This window comes from Cervus elaphus, chromosome 26 (genome assembly GCF_910594005.1).
Source record: "Cervus elaphus chromosome 26, mCerEla1.1, whole genome shotgun sequence".
NCBI classification, from domain to species: Eukaryota; Metazoa; Chordata; class Mammalia; order Artiodactyla; family Cervidae; genus Cervus; species Cervus elaphus.
The window spans coordinates 37,475,561-37,493,021 of NC_057840.1; the positions used below are offsets into that span (position 1 = coordinate 37,475,561).

General features: G+C 39.7%; 1 protein-coding gene across 4 annotated transcripts in view; it reads right to left on the minus strand.

Annotated features, from left to right (window-relative positions):
- IPCEF1 (interaction protein for cytohesin exchange factors 1) overlaps nucleotides 1-17,461 on the minus strand; it is a 200,158-nt gene that overhangs the window by 108,716 nt on the left and 73,981 nt on the right. For all 4 annotated transcript variants that reach the window (XM_043888010.1, XM_043888014.1, XM_043888012.1 and 1 more), the window contains exon 2: nucleotides 5,318-5,361. In XM_043888010.1, the coding sequence (XP_043743945.1) occupies nucleotides 5,318-5,361 (44 nt within the window). The remainder of the gene's footprint in view (nucleotides 1-5,317; nucleotides 5,362-17,461) is intronic.

Genomic DNA, 17,461 nt, shown 5'->3' on the forward strand with positions numbered 1-17,461 from the left:
ATAACTTATTCATAAAATCAGAGAAAATTATTTTCCCTATAATTTTTTTCAGGCAAAATTACCTAACATTTAAAAACTAATTATATCATGTAAAATTCAATATCAAGCACATTGGAAAATTACCATCTGGTTTCAGATCTGCTGCTTTCTTCCACCTATTAATAGGCAGGCCCTTTAAATACAGGCCCCCCATTTCTCAAATTCTTCACTAGAAGGATCTTTTATTGACTATTTATTAATTTTTGTCTGACCAGCATCTTTTACTTCAAGAAATTGCCTCTTTCCCTTCACTGTGGCTCTGTTAATCGTATGGCCCCACATTCCCACACAGGAGCAAGTATATGGCTTAGGTTTGCCAACCATTCATTCATTCAGCAAATAGGTACTGGCTGGTCATATGCCAGGCAGTTTAACAGACTGAAGATACAATATTGAACAGAACAGATAAGACTTCCTGCCCTCATGGGATCTACAAACATGGGAGTAGACAAACAACAAGATAAGTAAGTAAAACAAATGGTATATTAGGTGGAGATAAATGGGGAAAAATAAAATAGTAGAGAGTATTATAGAGGGTTGTGATTTTTAAATAGATGGATAGAAAGGGACTCACTAAATAGCTGACATTCGGGTAAAGACCTGAAAGACGTCAAGAAACAGCCAATGGCTACTCTAGGGTGAAGTAGCCCAGGTTTAGGGAACGGTCAATGCAGCGGCCCCAGGTTGGGATTAAGTGTGTGTCTGGCATGTTGAGGCATTACAAGCAGTCCAGCAGTGTAGGCTGAGTAAGCCACGGAAGGAGGGTGCAGCAGATGAGGTCAGAGGGGTCATGGGAAGTCAGAGCATGCAGGTCTTGGTGGTCTTTTTTTTTCTTTTTGCATTAGGAATTATCATTTTTATTTTAAAGTCAAAGAGAAATTTGAATTGAGAATTATATAAATTATGTAAACTACATAAATCTAGTAGGTGTGAGAACTGGGTCTGAACTAAGGTCATATAGAGTGACAAAGACCAACTGATTCTCCTTTGTTAGCATCACAGATAGAAATTGATCTCTTTTCCATTCTCACTGCTTCACAGGGTAGTTCAGCCCATCATCACCTGGCCTGGGCCACTTTAGTTGATTCCCCCTATCTTGGTTCCTATGTTTCCATTTCATCTTCAATCCTGCTACCAGATAAACCTTTCTAAGATCTGATCATGTCACTTGTCAATTAAAAACCCTTCAAAGGCTTCTCATCAACTCTATGACATGGTACAAATCTGTCAACGTCGCCTTCCATGAGCTGTATCCTGCATCTCTCTTGTATCATCTTTTAGATCTTGGTGGTCTTTCAAGTGATGGAGGTTAAAGACTCCAGCTTTCCTTGCAGTTAAACAGGCAAGTTTTGAAGGGTTTTGATCTGACAAACACATTAGCAGCTCTGACTCTAACACTGAAGGAAACTGAAGGGAGTGAGAATATAAACTGAGAAGCTGGTTAAGAGTTCCCTGAGATCATCCCAAGAAGATGTGAGAATGTCTTGAGCCCAAGCAGAAGCAGTAGAGGTGATAAGAAGTAGATGGACCCAAATACTTAACTTCTTTGACAAAATGACCAATTCAGAAAGGAGTTCATGAACCAACTCAGGCTAATCAGGAAATTCTTCTGGGAGTATTAGGATGAGATTTGTCCTTTTTTTCCCTGGGAGTTTAGTCATAATACAACACAAACCTAAAGTTAACAGTGGCCATCTCGGTTACCTGGCAGAGAGACTGGAGAATGAAACCAAAACAGTGAGAAGCGGAGCACAAAAGGGGAAAAAAGCTTCCTCTGCCACAAAATGCTGAATCACATATACTTCCAAAGATGTACACTTGAATCTTGTAGTTTAGTTGCTAAGTTGAGTCTGACTCTTTGCAGCCCTATGGACTGTAGCACTCAGGCTCCTCTGTCCAAGGGCTTTCCCAGACATGAATTCTGGAGTGGGTTGCATTTCCTCCTCCAGGAGATCATTCCAACCCAGGGATCAAACCTGCATCTCCTGCACTGGCAGGCGGATTCTTTACCACTGAGCCACCAGGGACATGTCTAAAGAAATTTCAGAATTCCTAAGAGATACAGAAAATTCTTAAAGTTTATAGACAAGATAAAAAGGTATTATCTACACAGAAACAAAATAAGAATGACATCAGATTTCTCAGAGGCAACATGGGATGTCAAAGATATTGGAGCTTTGCCTTGAAAGTTCTAAATGAAAATAAATTTTCTCCATAAAATTCAATACCTAGTCAAACACACAATCAATCATGAGGTCAAAATACCTTCTCAGACATGTTTATTCCCCATGTACCCTATATAAAAGTATTGCTTGGTAAAATACTCTAATAAAGTGAAAAGGAAAAAACCATAATATTCAGATTTAGGGAAAGCTGAATAATGGGAAAAAATTATGAAAGACAATCTATTAAAACTGTTCTTAGTTTCATATTTCTTGCTTGATGCCCTGTGAGTTGATTTTGCAATCAAACTTCTGTGTTTAGAGTTATATTTAATTTCAAATAATGGTTTTATTTAGAAGAAATAATAGATATTATTAATAATACAAATAGAGTCTATAGACATCTAAACATTTGAGGGCCATTTTTTTCCATTGTCGATTATATCTGTATCATCCCTAATTCCTTGTCAGTAATACTTGCTTTATTTTCCCCAACCTCAAGTCAGCAAGTAAAAAAACATGAAATTAATTTTAAAAGATTAAAACTGCTCACCAAAGGAAAACATATTAAAATATAAAGAATTAGAGAGGTGACAGAGTTAGAAAGTTGTTTCATATATGTGCCGAGTACAAGGATTTCCAACAAAATTAATCAAAGAAGAAATGACTGGTGCTCACTGTAACCGGTTTTCCTCTCCCCTCTGCCCCCCAAGAAGACTTCCAGCCCCATGTGGTGAGGAATGGCAATACGCCTAGTTCTGACCATTAGTGGAGGTGATGTGCAACACCTCCCGTCTGGAGACGAGTGTGAGTCGGCCACGTGCTCTCTTCTGCTGTCACGGCAAACCCTGAAGCCACCTGTTGCCATGGTGATGCCACAGGGGGTGGAGCTTGCATCCCGAGTGACTGGGTGGAGTAGAGGAGCCCTCCCCTTCTCATGTCAACCAGTATTGAATATATAGTGTAAATAAGAAATTAAAGTTTCTTGTGTAAAGCCACTGAGCCTTCAGAGTTAATCTGCTACCATGGCACAGCCTAGCATGGCCTGATAAGGGTTATTTTGCCTTTCTAATCATTAACAAAAGACTTCTCTAATTTACTTAAGTTAGGTGTAAATTTTTCTCTTGTAAAGTAAACTGACATATACCCAAGGGAGTTAATCCCTTTTTTGAACACGTTAGTAGAAGGTGTTTGATTAGCAAACACACTGACATTTCTACTGAGGACCATAAACTCAGAGAAAAATGTCTGAAATAAGAACTGTTTTGCTTCCTGAGTAAGCTTATTTCTCTACTCCCCCTTTTTCTCACTCTCTACAAACAATAAATGCAGAACATTTTCTGGTAAAATGCTCCATTAATTTGTGCAAGTAACCTCAAAAGATTTCAAAATATTCAGCTAATACCTATCAGTTTTAGAATCAGATTCTAAAATTCTAAAATTAGATTTCCCTTAGAAAGCTATGTTCATATTTTGAACCAAAATTTAAGAAAGCACAAATATCATTAACCAGTTAAAATAACAGCCCCAACGTTAATCTGCTGTCTCAATAATTTGAAGAGGTTGCAGATTCTGTTTCAAAGAATAACACCTATGTAAGTAATTTCTCAGTAATTTCTCCTCTCTTTGTAATTTAGTCCCTACCCCTGTTCACACTGGCATGCATGCATGCTACGGTGCTTCAGTTGTGGCCAACTCTTTGTGACCATGTGGACTGTAACCCTCCAGGCTCCTCTGTCCATGGGATTCTCCAAGCAAGAATACTGGAGTGGATAGCCGTGACCTCCTCCAGGGTCAAAATGGTATACTTTGTGCAAAAGAATTACAAGTCTTCAAGAAGAAAGAAACATATGTGGTAACTACTCCTTCACTGCCAGAACAGATTTTAACATAGAGTCTATTTTAAAATAAAAATCTTTGGAGTCTAAGTTGTTTTTCCATTAGAAGTCTGAGACTTGGCCCTACATATTTCTGTACTGGAAAAAACTCTATTGAAATTCTGAATCACCTGGAAACATAAATTAACATTGAGTAGGTCTTAGAAGATAATATTCATAGGCACAGCAAAAAAAAAAAAAAAAAGAATAGGAAAAAACATATTTGTGTTCAAAATATATTCACACAAAACTTTACAATATTCACTGCCCAGCAAGAATATGTCAAAATAATTAGAAAAGCATTCTGTACTCTGTGAAGACTACTGGTGGGAAGTAAAACGGTACAGTTGCTGTGGAAAACAATACAGTGGTGCCTTAAAAAATTAAAAATAGGATTATCATACAATTCATCAATTTGACTTCCGGGGATGTAGTCACAAGAATTGAAAGCAGAATCTCAAAGAAATATTTGTACATCCATGTTTATAATAGCATTATCCACAAAAGCTCAAAACATGGATGCCAGCAAAAAGGAGATGAACGGATAAGCAAAATACACACAATGGAATATTATTCGGTCTTAAAAAGGAAGGAAATTCTGCAAAATGCTATAACATAAATGAACCCTGAGGACGTTATGTTACAAGAAATAAGCCAGTTACAAAAAAGACAAACACTGTATGATTCCACTTATATGAAATATTTAGAGTAATCAAAATCATGAGACAGAAAGTATAACACTTATTGCCAAGGGCTGGTGAGAGGGGAAAGGGGAGAGTTATTGATTAATGGGCATAAAGTTTCAGCTCTACAAGATGAAAAGTGCTATGGGAAATGGTGGTAATTTATATGTGGACAGCTAGTTGCTTATAAAATAGATTCTTCACATAATGATAGTTTTACGGTATTTGATAGTTATGGTACATTCCTGGCCACTAAAGGGACCAAACAAGATAATTCCATAAATAAACTGCTTTACTAAACAGCTATCTTACTGAAAAGTAATCACTATCAAGAATCCATTTTTAGGTCCTCAGGAAAATCCAGAGGACCAAATACAACTGGTTATTTATTAATTCTATTAGCTTCTCTCTGCATTAATCCTACCATAGGGATAAATATACCTAGGCTACTACAATTTGGTTCACAAATTAGAATAACGAAGTGGAGTACAGGCTGTTCAAGTCACAAATATCACTAAGAGAAAGAATTAGTTCTGAAGAGTTCTCATTTACATACCAAAAAGTTATGAGGGTCCTTGTTCCAGTTCTGTTGCTTCAGATCTGTACAAGAAAAAGTCAAGAAAGAGGTCATCAGATTTCTGCCAGGACAACTGCATGGGAGGAGGTCAAAGTCCTACCACATCAACCCCCAAGAAAAGGCAACAAAATCGCAACTTTCTAATCATAATGACAACAACCATAACTTTGTTTTCTATGTCTATGAGATTATTTCTGGTTTGTAAGTAAGTTTATTTGTATCATATTTTATATTCCACATATAAGTAATATCATATGATATTTGCCTTTCTCTGACTTCACTTAATATGACAATATCTAGTCCATCACTACAGTAAAAAGTCCTCTATTTTCATATCAAACACAACCATACATCCTTTTTTCCTCTTCTACAGCCTGCCCTGCACATTGTTCACACTTTGTGGCTTAAATTTCTAGCTTTGTTATTTTAAACTGCAAGGTAATGTGATGTTATGTTTTACCTAAATATTTTCCAAGTACAATGATTTGAAATTATAACAGCTCACCAGAAACAAGGTAGAAGTAGATGAATGTTATCTGCATTGAATGCCAAGTCACTGGCTTCTGTTCATGTTTGTATTTAGTGTATCTAGCAGTAAACCAGCCATCTTTCTCCCCACAAGACTTGATGTCACTTCTTTCTGCCTTTCAAAGCAGTGAAAACAGCACTCTTTCACGCTGTGGTAGTCAGCATTTGTACAAGAACTTCTTAGTATTGATATATTAAATTGGCTGTAAAATTTTTCTTTTTACTCTTGGACCTCACAATCCTGGTATTGTTTGGTTGAAGGGAAACTCAAGAAAAGTTGGGGTATCAGTGCATGTTAACTTGCTCAGAGCCAGAAGAACGAATCTCTAAGTAGACATTCCAGCCAGAAAGAGCACAAACAGGTTTTCCCATCAAGAGCACTCATGGGCGTAAAAGCCAGACAAGTTTTATAGTAATACTGAAATTTAAAAAGTAATACCACCCATGTCTAGGTAAATGTGACTGCAGATTCTTATCTGGGTGGTATTTGGACTCAGATGTACTGACTAAATCACTTTGAGTTTAGGAAGATCTTAAAGAAATTGGGTGCTATTTTCCACTGGTTAAAACCACTTCACCACCTCCAGAAAGCCTCACACTGAGAAGACAGATTAAGATCCATTTACTCTTCCACCCAGGCACAATTTCTCTGACACTCAATGCTTTGAATATCTCATTTCAAAAGAAAAAAGTAATTTCAAATGCCTGAATAACGAGTGCGATATTTCACCCTTATCCAGTGCTCAGTGTCATAAGGAAGCAGAGACAGAATCCTGAAAATACCCAAAGAAGGAACAAAATTCTTTCAACTTCCACAGAATGCTGCAATTGTAACATCATTTTCTTTTTGAGTTGGCATATCATGCACCCCCTCCAAGAAAAATCTATATCTTAGCCTTAGGCAAAGGCTAAGATATATTATTCTTACCCTTCATTTGAATTCATTATGTAGGTCAAATACAGTAAAGAAAGCTGCTTTTGACGACCATGCCTTGAATATATAAATTGCAGCCAGACAGAAAGAGTGGATGAAAAATGTTTCAGCAGTGAAGTCTTTAATAAAGCATGTACCATTCATTTTCCCCCCACCAATTCTCAACAGACTCCCATTGTCTTCAAACAACAATACGAGAGGCTGTCTGCGGTTAATTTAATCATTGTCATTTCCTAAGAAATAAGGACTGATGTCTATTGAAAATTATTCCAATTATGTCTTTGAAAATGAGTTCAAAACTGTTCAAATGACTGCTTTCAATACTATATTAACCTCTACCAAATGTTATTAGTTATTCTCACAATCTTCTTAGAGCAAAAAGAAAATGACATTAGTGCCTAACTTTTTTATTCAGTAAAAATTCAAACTGGAGATGCCACAATCATTTTAAAAATTTTGCTCAAATCTGATCTACTTAAGGATTAATCTAACCCTTTTCTATAACATTCCAAGAAGTAATTTCTCTGATTAAAAACAAAAGCATGGCCAAAACCCATCTTATTGTACCAAATAAAATCAATGCTCTGCAATCACTTGAAAATAAGTTGAAGATAAGCAGAGAGGAGGCATCTCACAAAAAGAACAATGAAACAACGAGGAAAATCACAATGTTCGTGTGTGCTAAGTCACTTCAGTCGTGTCCAACTCTTTGCAACCGTATAGGCTGTAGCCAGTCAGACTCCTCTGTCCATGGATTCTCCAGGTAAGAATACTGGAGTGGGTTGCCATGCACTCCTCCAGGGAATCTTCCAAACCCAGGGATCAAACTCACATCTCTTCTATCTCCTGCATTGGCAGTCAGGTTCTTTACCACTAGCACCACCTGGGAAGCCTGAAAATCATATAGCCAACATTTATTAAGCCCTGATTATTATTTCATTTGTGTTTATGCTAGATGCTGTACATGCATTCATCATGTAGTTTTCACAACTCTGTAAAGTTGGTGCTGTCTTTATTCCCATTTTACAGATGAAGACAAATGTCCTGAAATGTGCAGCTCTGGATGGGCTGGTGTTCACTACTCTGTGAACAACTGTCACCCCAATGCTCACAGGCGGTTTCCTATGCCTCCCCGAACCCCTAACAAACCTCCACACACATCTTTTTCTAATCAGTACTTTGATGTGGGCTCTCCACATGGACACAACTTTCTGTTGATCGTATTTCTTTCTCTCCAGAACCCAGATACCCTGGAAGAGGGATTGTGTGGGGAGGTGTAGAGAACAGGGAGGATCCAGGTCAGTGACCTCTGCATCCACACCCCCACCTCCTCTCATGAGGCCAAACTTCCCTCATCTCAGCTTTATCCAGGTACCCAGGGCTCTCTCTCCCTAAAGCTCCATTACACTCCTTAGAAATGCCCATGAGTACAGATTTATTTGAGTCTGCTTCCTGTGCCTAGAAAAACTTGCCTTCTGTACCTCTCCCTGCCCAAAATATGTATTCCAAATAAAATGCTGGCTCATGAATATCAGCATCAGTGGTTTAGAGTGAAGACAAAGGAACATTAAAGTAGGAGAAGCTGTGGGTTCCCTCTAGTCCAGCTGCTTTTGGAAGCTTTCTGTTCATCACTTGAGTCTGTCGTGTCTAAACCGAAACTGCAGATAAGTTCAGCCCCTCCTTTCCAGGGCTCTTGGACCCTGAGCATTGCACCTGGACATGCCTCTGAGTCATTTATGAAGCTGCTCAGCTATTTGCCAGATGCTCTCTGCCAGCCAGGAGTGACCCTGCTATGACATGCACACATACATTAGCGATTGGTTGGCCACAGACTAACTTTGCCACTTGCGTTGGCCAACTCTCATCCTGACATGGTTCAAGAGACTGTGTCCCATGAAGAAAGTATGAAGTTCATGACTTTCAGACTTTTCTGGGCTTTGATATGCTGTGTACTCTGGGTACACTTGATGAGAATGAAAGGAAGCACAAGGAGAAATAAAAGAAGGGGGAAGAGAGCGATTTGGACAGTGAGTTATTGTAGGTCTTGGACCAGCCAGAGGGCAGCAGGGGGCCAGACATGGCAGGTCAGGGAAAGAAGTTGCCACAGAAGAGGATCTAAAGACAGACAAACACGAAACACAAAAGTCACTTCTCAGCTTTGCCATTCCCTATTCTGCTCCTCCCAGAGGCTGAAATCACACCTTTTACCTACGTCCGCCCTCCCTTAAGTTCCAACATGCATGCATGCATGCTAAGTCGCTTCAGTCGTGTCCGACTCTGTACGACCCTATGGACCTTAGCCCACCAGGCTCCTCTGTCCGTGGGATTCTCCAGGCAAGAATACTAGAGTAGATAGCCACGCCCTTCTCCAGGGGATCTTCCCAACCCAGGGATTGAACCGCATCTCTTATGTCTCCTGCATTGGCAGGCGGGTTCTTTACCACTAGCGCCAAAGTTCCAACATACACCCTAGAAACTCATATGAGCACAGATTCACTTATGTCAACTTCCTGACCTAGGAAGACTCCCTTTCTGTACCTCCCCCTGAACACAATGGGTATTCTGCATAAAAGGCTGGTTCATGAATATCAGCATCAGTGGTTTAAAGATGAAGGAACATTAAAGTAGGAGAGGCTATTGGGACCTTCCCACCTACACCCTCCCCTACTCACCTCCTGATGGTGGGATGGAGGGTGGATAAATGAGATGCAAATGCTAAATGTAGATTATACAAGAAGCTTCCCCCTTCTCTTTCCTGTAGTTCCTAAAGCCACTACATTTCTAGTTGCTTGGTCCTTCTTGCAAGAGAAGGCTCCTGATTCACCATCCCTACCAAGAGCATGGGCTTCCCCAGTGGCTCAGCTCTAAAGAATCCACCTGCAATGGTGAGTGGGGAAGATCCCCTGGGAGGAGGGCATGACAACCCACTCCAGTATTCTTGCCTGGAGAATCCCATGGACAGAGAAACCTGGTGGGCTACAGTCCATGGGGTCACACAAAGTCAGATGCGACTGAAGTGACTAAGCATGCATGCCCACACCAAGAGCATGGGCTTCCCTGGGGGCTCAGTGGTAAAGAACCCACCTGACAATGCAGTAGATGAGGATTCCATCCCTGGTCGGGAAGATCCCCTAGAGAAAGAAATGGCAACCCACTCCAGTGTTTCTGCCTGGGAAATCCCGTGGACAGAGGAGCCTGGTGGGCTACAGTCCGTGAGGTCACAAAAGAGTCGGACCACAACTTAGCGACTAAACAACAACCACGAGCATATTTTTATTTTTTTTTTTTTTGTTTGTTTTTTTTACGAGCATATTTTTAAACCTGAAGTTGACAGGCATGTCTGATATGGTGCCTATTATTGAGTGTTCGAAGGAACAAAGTCTCTTCAGGACCTCTGTCCACCATGTCTTTGTTCCAAGGTGGCTCTGCCAATAACCATAGCATCAATTCCCCTTTTTATGTTTCTGATAGTAAAACATATTTATTTGCATTGTTTTAAATTTAAAATGCAAAAGAAAAACATTAACAAAAGAAAACAAAAATCATCCATGAGCCCAACTCCAGAGATACCCCCACTCTTAACTTGTTGTGTATTCCTGCCCCATTTTCTTCTATTCATTTGGAAAATTTGGAATGTAACAAGGGATGTTCTAAACATAGAGCTTTGTGTCTACAAAGCCTCAACTCAGAGCTCTGTGCAAATGGGGATTAGAGCTAATATTTGCGCTATTTGGCAAGTCACATTTAGATGCTTTAATCACAGCAGAGGCCCTGACATTCCACTAACTTTATCAGGCATGTATGAGATTTTGGACAGCACCCTAATGAGCTGTAATGCTCTGAAGAGCATTCTTTTCTTATCTTGGTTGTTGAGCAGGAGGTCCTAGGGTGTAGAACAATGTAAAAGTCCACATGGACATTTTCGGCATTTGAAACCAGCACATAAAGCACTGAAGTGCTTTTGAGAACAAGACCAATAACTTATAAGGTTCAATGATTGGTGCCATATCAAGTATTCATTGTTTAACATTTCTGTGTTCTTTGGGGGAGAAAGCTACATAATGACAGAAAGCAAAGATTGTTTCACTCAAAATTCACTGAAAAACGTCAGATTCAAGATCAACTGGTTCTGTGTTAGACAACTATGGAAACTATAGAAAAACTTTCTTAGAAAAACTGTTGAGGACATATTAGAAAACATACTATGATGATATTTCAAGTACACACCACTTTGATTTAACAATTTCTTAAACTGTCCCCAAAATTTCTTTTTGGAGTTGGTTTGTAAAGGACATCTTAATAACAAACTAAATTTAGGCCAACAGCTTAACTCTAACTTCCCAAACATTTCAAGAGTTATTATAGTCAATTATATCATCTCCAATCAAGAGGACATTTTAATTTGTTCATACAAGAAACTGACTGTACCCAGTTAACTCAACTGAAGAAGAAAAAAAAAAAAAAAAATGAGGCAAGCCCAAAGAAAGCAAAGGAAGGGGAATTCCCTGGTGGTCCAGTGGCTAAGACTCTGCGCTCCTGATACAGGGGGGCTGGGTTCGATCCCTGGTCAGGGAACTAGATCCCACATGCCACAACTAAGACTCTACGCAGCCAAATGAATAAAAATAAATGTTTAAAAAAAAGAAAGCAAAGGAAGTGGAGAGCAACCTTTCTCTAAAGAGTGAAGAACATCTTTTCTCCTTTCAATAGAAAATGAGTAATTCCTATTAAGGTTACCAGCATCATCAGGAGGAGAAAAATTTTCCTCGTCTTTCTGTCTTGGCTTGGCTGTCTTGAACCTGACTCTAAGGACACTTACTAGAAGGTTCTATGGAGGTGTTACAAAAATGGCCACAGCCATATATTGGCAGGCCTTGGAGTAGGCGGAGAGTTGTTCACTGTTTAGTTCAGAATCGTGTCCGACTCTTTGTGACCCTGTGGACGGCAGCCTGCCAGGTCCATGGGATTTCTCAGGCAAGAATACTGGAGCAGGTTGCCATTTCCTTCTCCAGAGGATCCTCCTGACCCAGAGATTGAACCTGCGTTTCATGCACTGCAGGCGGATTCTTTACCACTGAGCCGCCTGGGAGAGAGGAGAGCAAAAGACTCTCACACGGTTGAGCTGACTTAAGAGTTCAGAGAGCAGGCATACAGAGAGGCATGTACTTGTTTTGTCCTTACTGGGATATATATGTTGCTTGCACTCTCTTCTTTGCACAGTCAGGTTACTGCCAGCTGTTCAGTGTGGTAATAACTTCCAGAAACACTCTGCTTTCCACTGGCCAACTCACCTGGCACAATAAGGATGGCTCAGGACCAGAGATCATATCACGGTGTAAATAGGTCTCTGTGTCTCTCTGTCTCTATGGCAAGTGAAGGGAAACAGGATTTCAAATAAACCTGAAGCAAGTTTGGGGGAAATCCTTCCAAATTTTAAAGCTCACGGTCAAACGAAACAGGAGAGAGAAACCCTAAAATTTTACATTATCAGCCATAAGCTGTGATGCCCAAAGAAGTTTTTTTTCAACAATCAGTAAAAATGAAAAACAAGTCCAATCAGCTTATGCCAGACAGGCTGGATTATCTTTCTACGTTATCTAGAGAAAAATGACTCTAAAATCACAATCGTGTGACGAGCCAACCAAAGAACACACAGTTAAACATGTAGGGGCAAAGTATTTCAGAGATCTGTTAGGCAGTTAGTCTTTAAATGACCTTAATTTTCTGACTAATGTGCTGTTTCTGGTATTTTGTCAGCTTTTTAACATGTGAAATTTATTGTCATTTCTGACATGTCTTTTCAATACTGAGTTTCTTAGAACTTTTTCTTTGTAAGTCTGCATGATATTTGCACCTTGTTTAGCTCCAATTTCTCACATTACAGCCTGGTCTCAGTTGGGCAATGGTAGTGATGGGGAGAAGGGGTTAAAGAAGGAGTTGAGGATTATGTTCATGTTTGGGTCGTCCTCTCCTGGGACCACGAAATGGTGGTAGCCAGAGATTTGTGATGTTCTCCAAGCAACATGAGAATCTTGGGCACAAGACTTGGGGCTGTGTGAGCCAGATATCCCTCCAACCTTGAAATATTAGCATTGTATTTTGTTAAATGTGCCTGCAGCTTTCCTGTTCTCCAAGTTATTGAAGCATTTGTTTAATCTGCAGCATGGAATAGCTGCATTCCCATGCTTGCCAAGAGCATTAAATCCAACTGGCTGGTTCTCAATCCATTTCAAATGCTAAGTTACAGTAAACAATATTTATATAATATGTCTAAAGGCCTATCTATTACTCTACATTGCAGTTATTTACTCTTAGAGTGCTGAAACTTCAGAAGGTCTGTGATTCCCTGAAACTGTATATGGAATTTAATGTGCATCTGCATTTATAGCTTTTATCAGAGTCTCAAATTGGTCTATGAAAGTTAATAATCACTAATTTACACATCAAGTGCCACCAAGGAGGTGGTACTAAAAATAAATAAATAAAAATAAATAACAACACTTCATACCTTCCAAAGGTTAAAAAATTTACACTAGAAAGTTTAAAATCCATTACTAAAGTAAGCTGGGCCAGTAGAAACATGTCATTGGTTTACATGAGAAATTATAAGAGATAGCCCAATAAAACAAAGGAAGTTTTCAAATGTACTGTTAATTTCATTCCCTAGTGTATTGTTGCTATGAACTGAATTGTGTCCCCCTCGCCCCCAAATTCAGATGTTGAAGTCTAACCTCCAGTGTGAAGGTTATTTGGAGATGGGCCTTTCAGAGATCAAAAGGATGGAAACCTCATGATGGGATTAGTGCCCTTAGAAAAGAACGTAAAAGAGAGCAATCACTGTCTTTCCACACTGTGAGGACACAGCAAGAAGGTGGCCGTCTGCAAGCCAGGAAGAGAGTCTGCACTGGAGCCCAGCCAAGCTGTCCCCTTGACATGGAACTTGCCAGCCTTCAGAACTGTGAGGAATACGTGTCTGTCATTGAAGCCACCCAGTCTAGGGTATTTTGCCACAGCAGCTCAAGCTAAGACAGTGAGTATGAGGCAAAGCTTACAGAAGGATTGTTGTCTAGTTTTAGTAGAGAGAGAGCTGGGCATCTCAGGAGATGTGATCATGAATTGATAGCTAATTGCTTCTTACCCTTTACATTGAAGGTTAAACTTAGAATCAAATTTGCCATTGTACTCTAGTAAAGGTCCAGAACCTTCCTGCATACACTGTGTATATTAACTTCCCACATATAACTGTGTATATTAACTTTACATCAAACAACATCATTTACATTTCATACCATTCTTTTCCTTTTTCTCATCCACTAACTTGCCATTTTATTATAGTTTGCTGTATGAATCTCTGCAAGTTGCCTCAAATGGTCTCGAAAACAAGTCAGATTATAAGTAAGAATATAAATGAGGGCTTCCCTGGTGGTCCAGGGGTTAAGAATCCACCTGTCAATGCAGAGGACACAGGTTGGATCGGGGAAAAATCTTTCCTGGTCAGGGAAGATTTCACTTGCTGTGGAGCAACTGAGTCCGTGGGCCACAACTACGGAGTCTGTGCTCTAGAGTCCAGAAGCCACAACTACTGAAGCCTGCACACTCTAGGGTCCATGCTCTGCAACAAGAGAAACCTCCACAATGAGAAGTCCATGTAACACAATTAGAGAGTAGCCCCCACTCACTGCAACTAGAGAAAGCCCTCATGCACCAACAAAGACCCAGCACAGTCAGAAATAAATAAATAAGATTAAAAACAAAGTGAACCAAAAAAAGAATAGAAATGAACAAATGAATGACCTTTTCATTTTAAAATTAAAAATATAAATGTTCATAACTGCTTTGGAAATTATATGCAAATATTTCTTTGAAGAAACTATCTCAACCATGCTCATAATTCCATGAGAATGATTTTCCTCTTCTAAGGGCCCTTAGTTTGAGATTCATGGACCTTCCAAGGGTCCTGTGAACAGAACTCTGGGATTCTACACACTCAAATGGGGAAAACATACCTTCTGTTTCATTGAATTCTAACTGACATTTAACAGTTCCTTCAAGTATAAACACTGACAACAAACCACAGAAGTATCATCAGTGTCTGTGATTTTGTTTCCCATAGAAACTACAGGTGTTCTTGTCTCTAGCTGAGTTATTGCAGCTCTCTCCAAATATCACTTATGCTCCTCACCACCATTCAAATGTCACCAGACTTGCTGCTGGATTGTTATTTAATGCATTAATATAGAAGCACACATATTACTATATCACACATTTTTATTATTATATTTTACATATCTGGTTTCTTTGTAATCCTTTGTATTTTGTCTTATGCATTTAAAACCATTATTTTGAATAAGGGTCCATGTGTGTGAAGTGTGAAAGTCACTCAGTAGTATCTGACTCTTTGCATCTCCATGGACTGTAGCCTGCCATGGAATTCTCCAGGCCAGAACGCTGGAGTGGGTAGCCCTTCCCTTCTCTAAGGGATCTTCCCAACCCAGGGATAGAACCCAGGTCTCCCACATTGCAGGCAGATTCTTTACCATCTGAGCCACCAGGGAAGCACAAAATACTTTATCACTGTGCCACCTGGAATATCCCAGGTGAAGGGTCCATTGGCTTCTTCCAATTGCCAAGGGCTTCCAGGGCATAGAAGAAGTCAAAACACTGATACACACAAATTGTTTAGGCAGCATTTTACAAAGTGTTTGAAAATATTTTACTGAGAGCTATACTATGGCTAGGAAATAGTGGTTTCTCTTAATTGGAGAACTAAGGCATCTTCTTTTAAATAAAAGGGAATATTAGAAGCTGCAGGAGTCTCATAGACACCTTGACATTAAAGGTCACCATCAGCCCCGACATAATAAATCCATTTCTTAAGTCTGTACTTATAACTTCTAAAAAGACACTTAACAGCTTTGTGAAACTTTGGGTCAGCATTTCTCTGACAGAAAGAGAAAAAAACTGACATTTTAAAACACCTCTTAAGAATCAGTACTGTGTGAAGACTCATTATACACTTTGCAAATTATCTAAGCCCCTCCCTTTTATTTTTTTTCCCCTTGTGAGTCAGCCTTCTTTTGAATTTTTATCAGATACTTTGGTACTTTTAGCACCACTAGAGTAGGACAAGAATAAGGAACTAAAACAAAAGGCTGTCAATATGATTACTCAATGCACACTTGAAAATTAGTTACTGCTGTGACATTGTATGAGTGTGTTGGGGGGGATAGTATACATGTGGAGACACCACTCCACAAAGGCCATGGGATAGGGGCTTTGTTCCTACTTTCCAGTTTCACTAATGGAAGGTCAGGAGAGGGACTAAGGACTGACCGGGGATATTTACTCTCACCCTCAGTGGACAGAGGAGCCTGGTGGGCTGCTGTCCATGGGATCGCACAAGGTCGGACACAACTGAAGCCACTCAGCATGCATGCATGCACTGGAGAAGGAAACGGCAACCCACTCCAGTGTTCTTGCCTGGAGAATCCCCGGGACGGAGGAGGCTGGTGGGCTGCCGTCCATGGGGTCGCACAGAGTCAGACACGACTGAAGCCACTTAGCAGCAGCAGAAGCAGACATTACTCCACGTGAAAACTACAGCGAGAAGCAGGAATTGAGGCAGGTGGCATGTCCCTGCCAAGGTGGAGTTTATCCTCTCAGTCTCTTTCTCTCTCTTTCAGGCCAGCAGGAGTTTATTAGCACCAGGCCACCTGCCCCTATGCCAGTGAAAGTTGTAGCTGGAAATCAAAGTTCATAGTTAAATGATAAGGTGCCAGCTCCTCTCAGTATACCTCACTTTGCATAACTAGCAAGTTTTCAGATGGCTGATTTCTTACCTTTTAAGCAATGACACTTTTTTTCATGTTAGTTATTTTACACAACTGAATGTATTATGAATGCACTATATACCTCTTATGTACTTAGAAAAGTAGCCTGTAGTTTAATCTTCTATTAATGACTCTGGGTCAACATTAAGAATACCTGCTTTCTTCAGTCTTGAGAAAGAAGAATGGAGCTGCAGGAATCAACCTTCCTGACTTCAGACTATACTACAAAGTTATAGTCATCAAGACAGTATGGTATTGGCACAAAAACTGAAATATAGACAAATGGAACAAGATAGAGAGCCCAGAGATAAACCCATGCACATATGGGTACCTTATTTTTGACAAAGGAGGCAACAGTATATGATGGGGCAGAAACAGCTCTTCAATAAGTGGTGCTGAGGGAACTGGACAGCTACATGTAAACTAATGAAATCATAACACTTCCTTAATGCTATATACTCATTATTGATTAAAGACCTAAATGTAAGACCAGAAACTATAAAAGTCTTAGAGGGAAACACAGGCAGAACACTCAATGATGTAAATCAAAGCAAGATCCTCTATGACCCAGTTCCTAGAGTAATGGAAATAAAAACAAAAATTAACAAGTGGGACCTAATTAAACTTAAAAGCTTTTGCACAGCAAAGGAAACTATAAACAAGGTGAAAAGACAACCCTCAGAATGGGAGAAAATAATAGCAAAGGAAACAACGGACAAAGAATTAAATTCCAAAATATACTAGCCACTCATACAACTCAATATCAGAAGAACAAACAACCCAGTCAAAAAGTGGGGAAAAGACCTAAACAAGCATTTCTCCAAAGAAGAC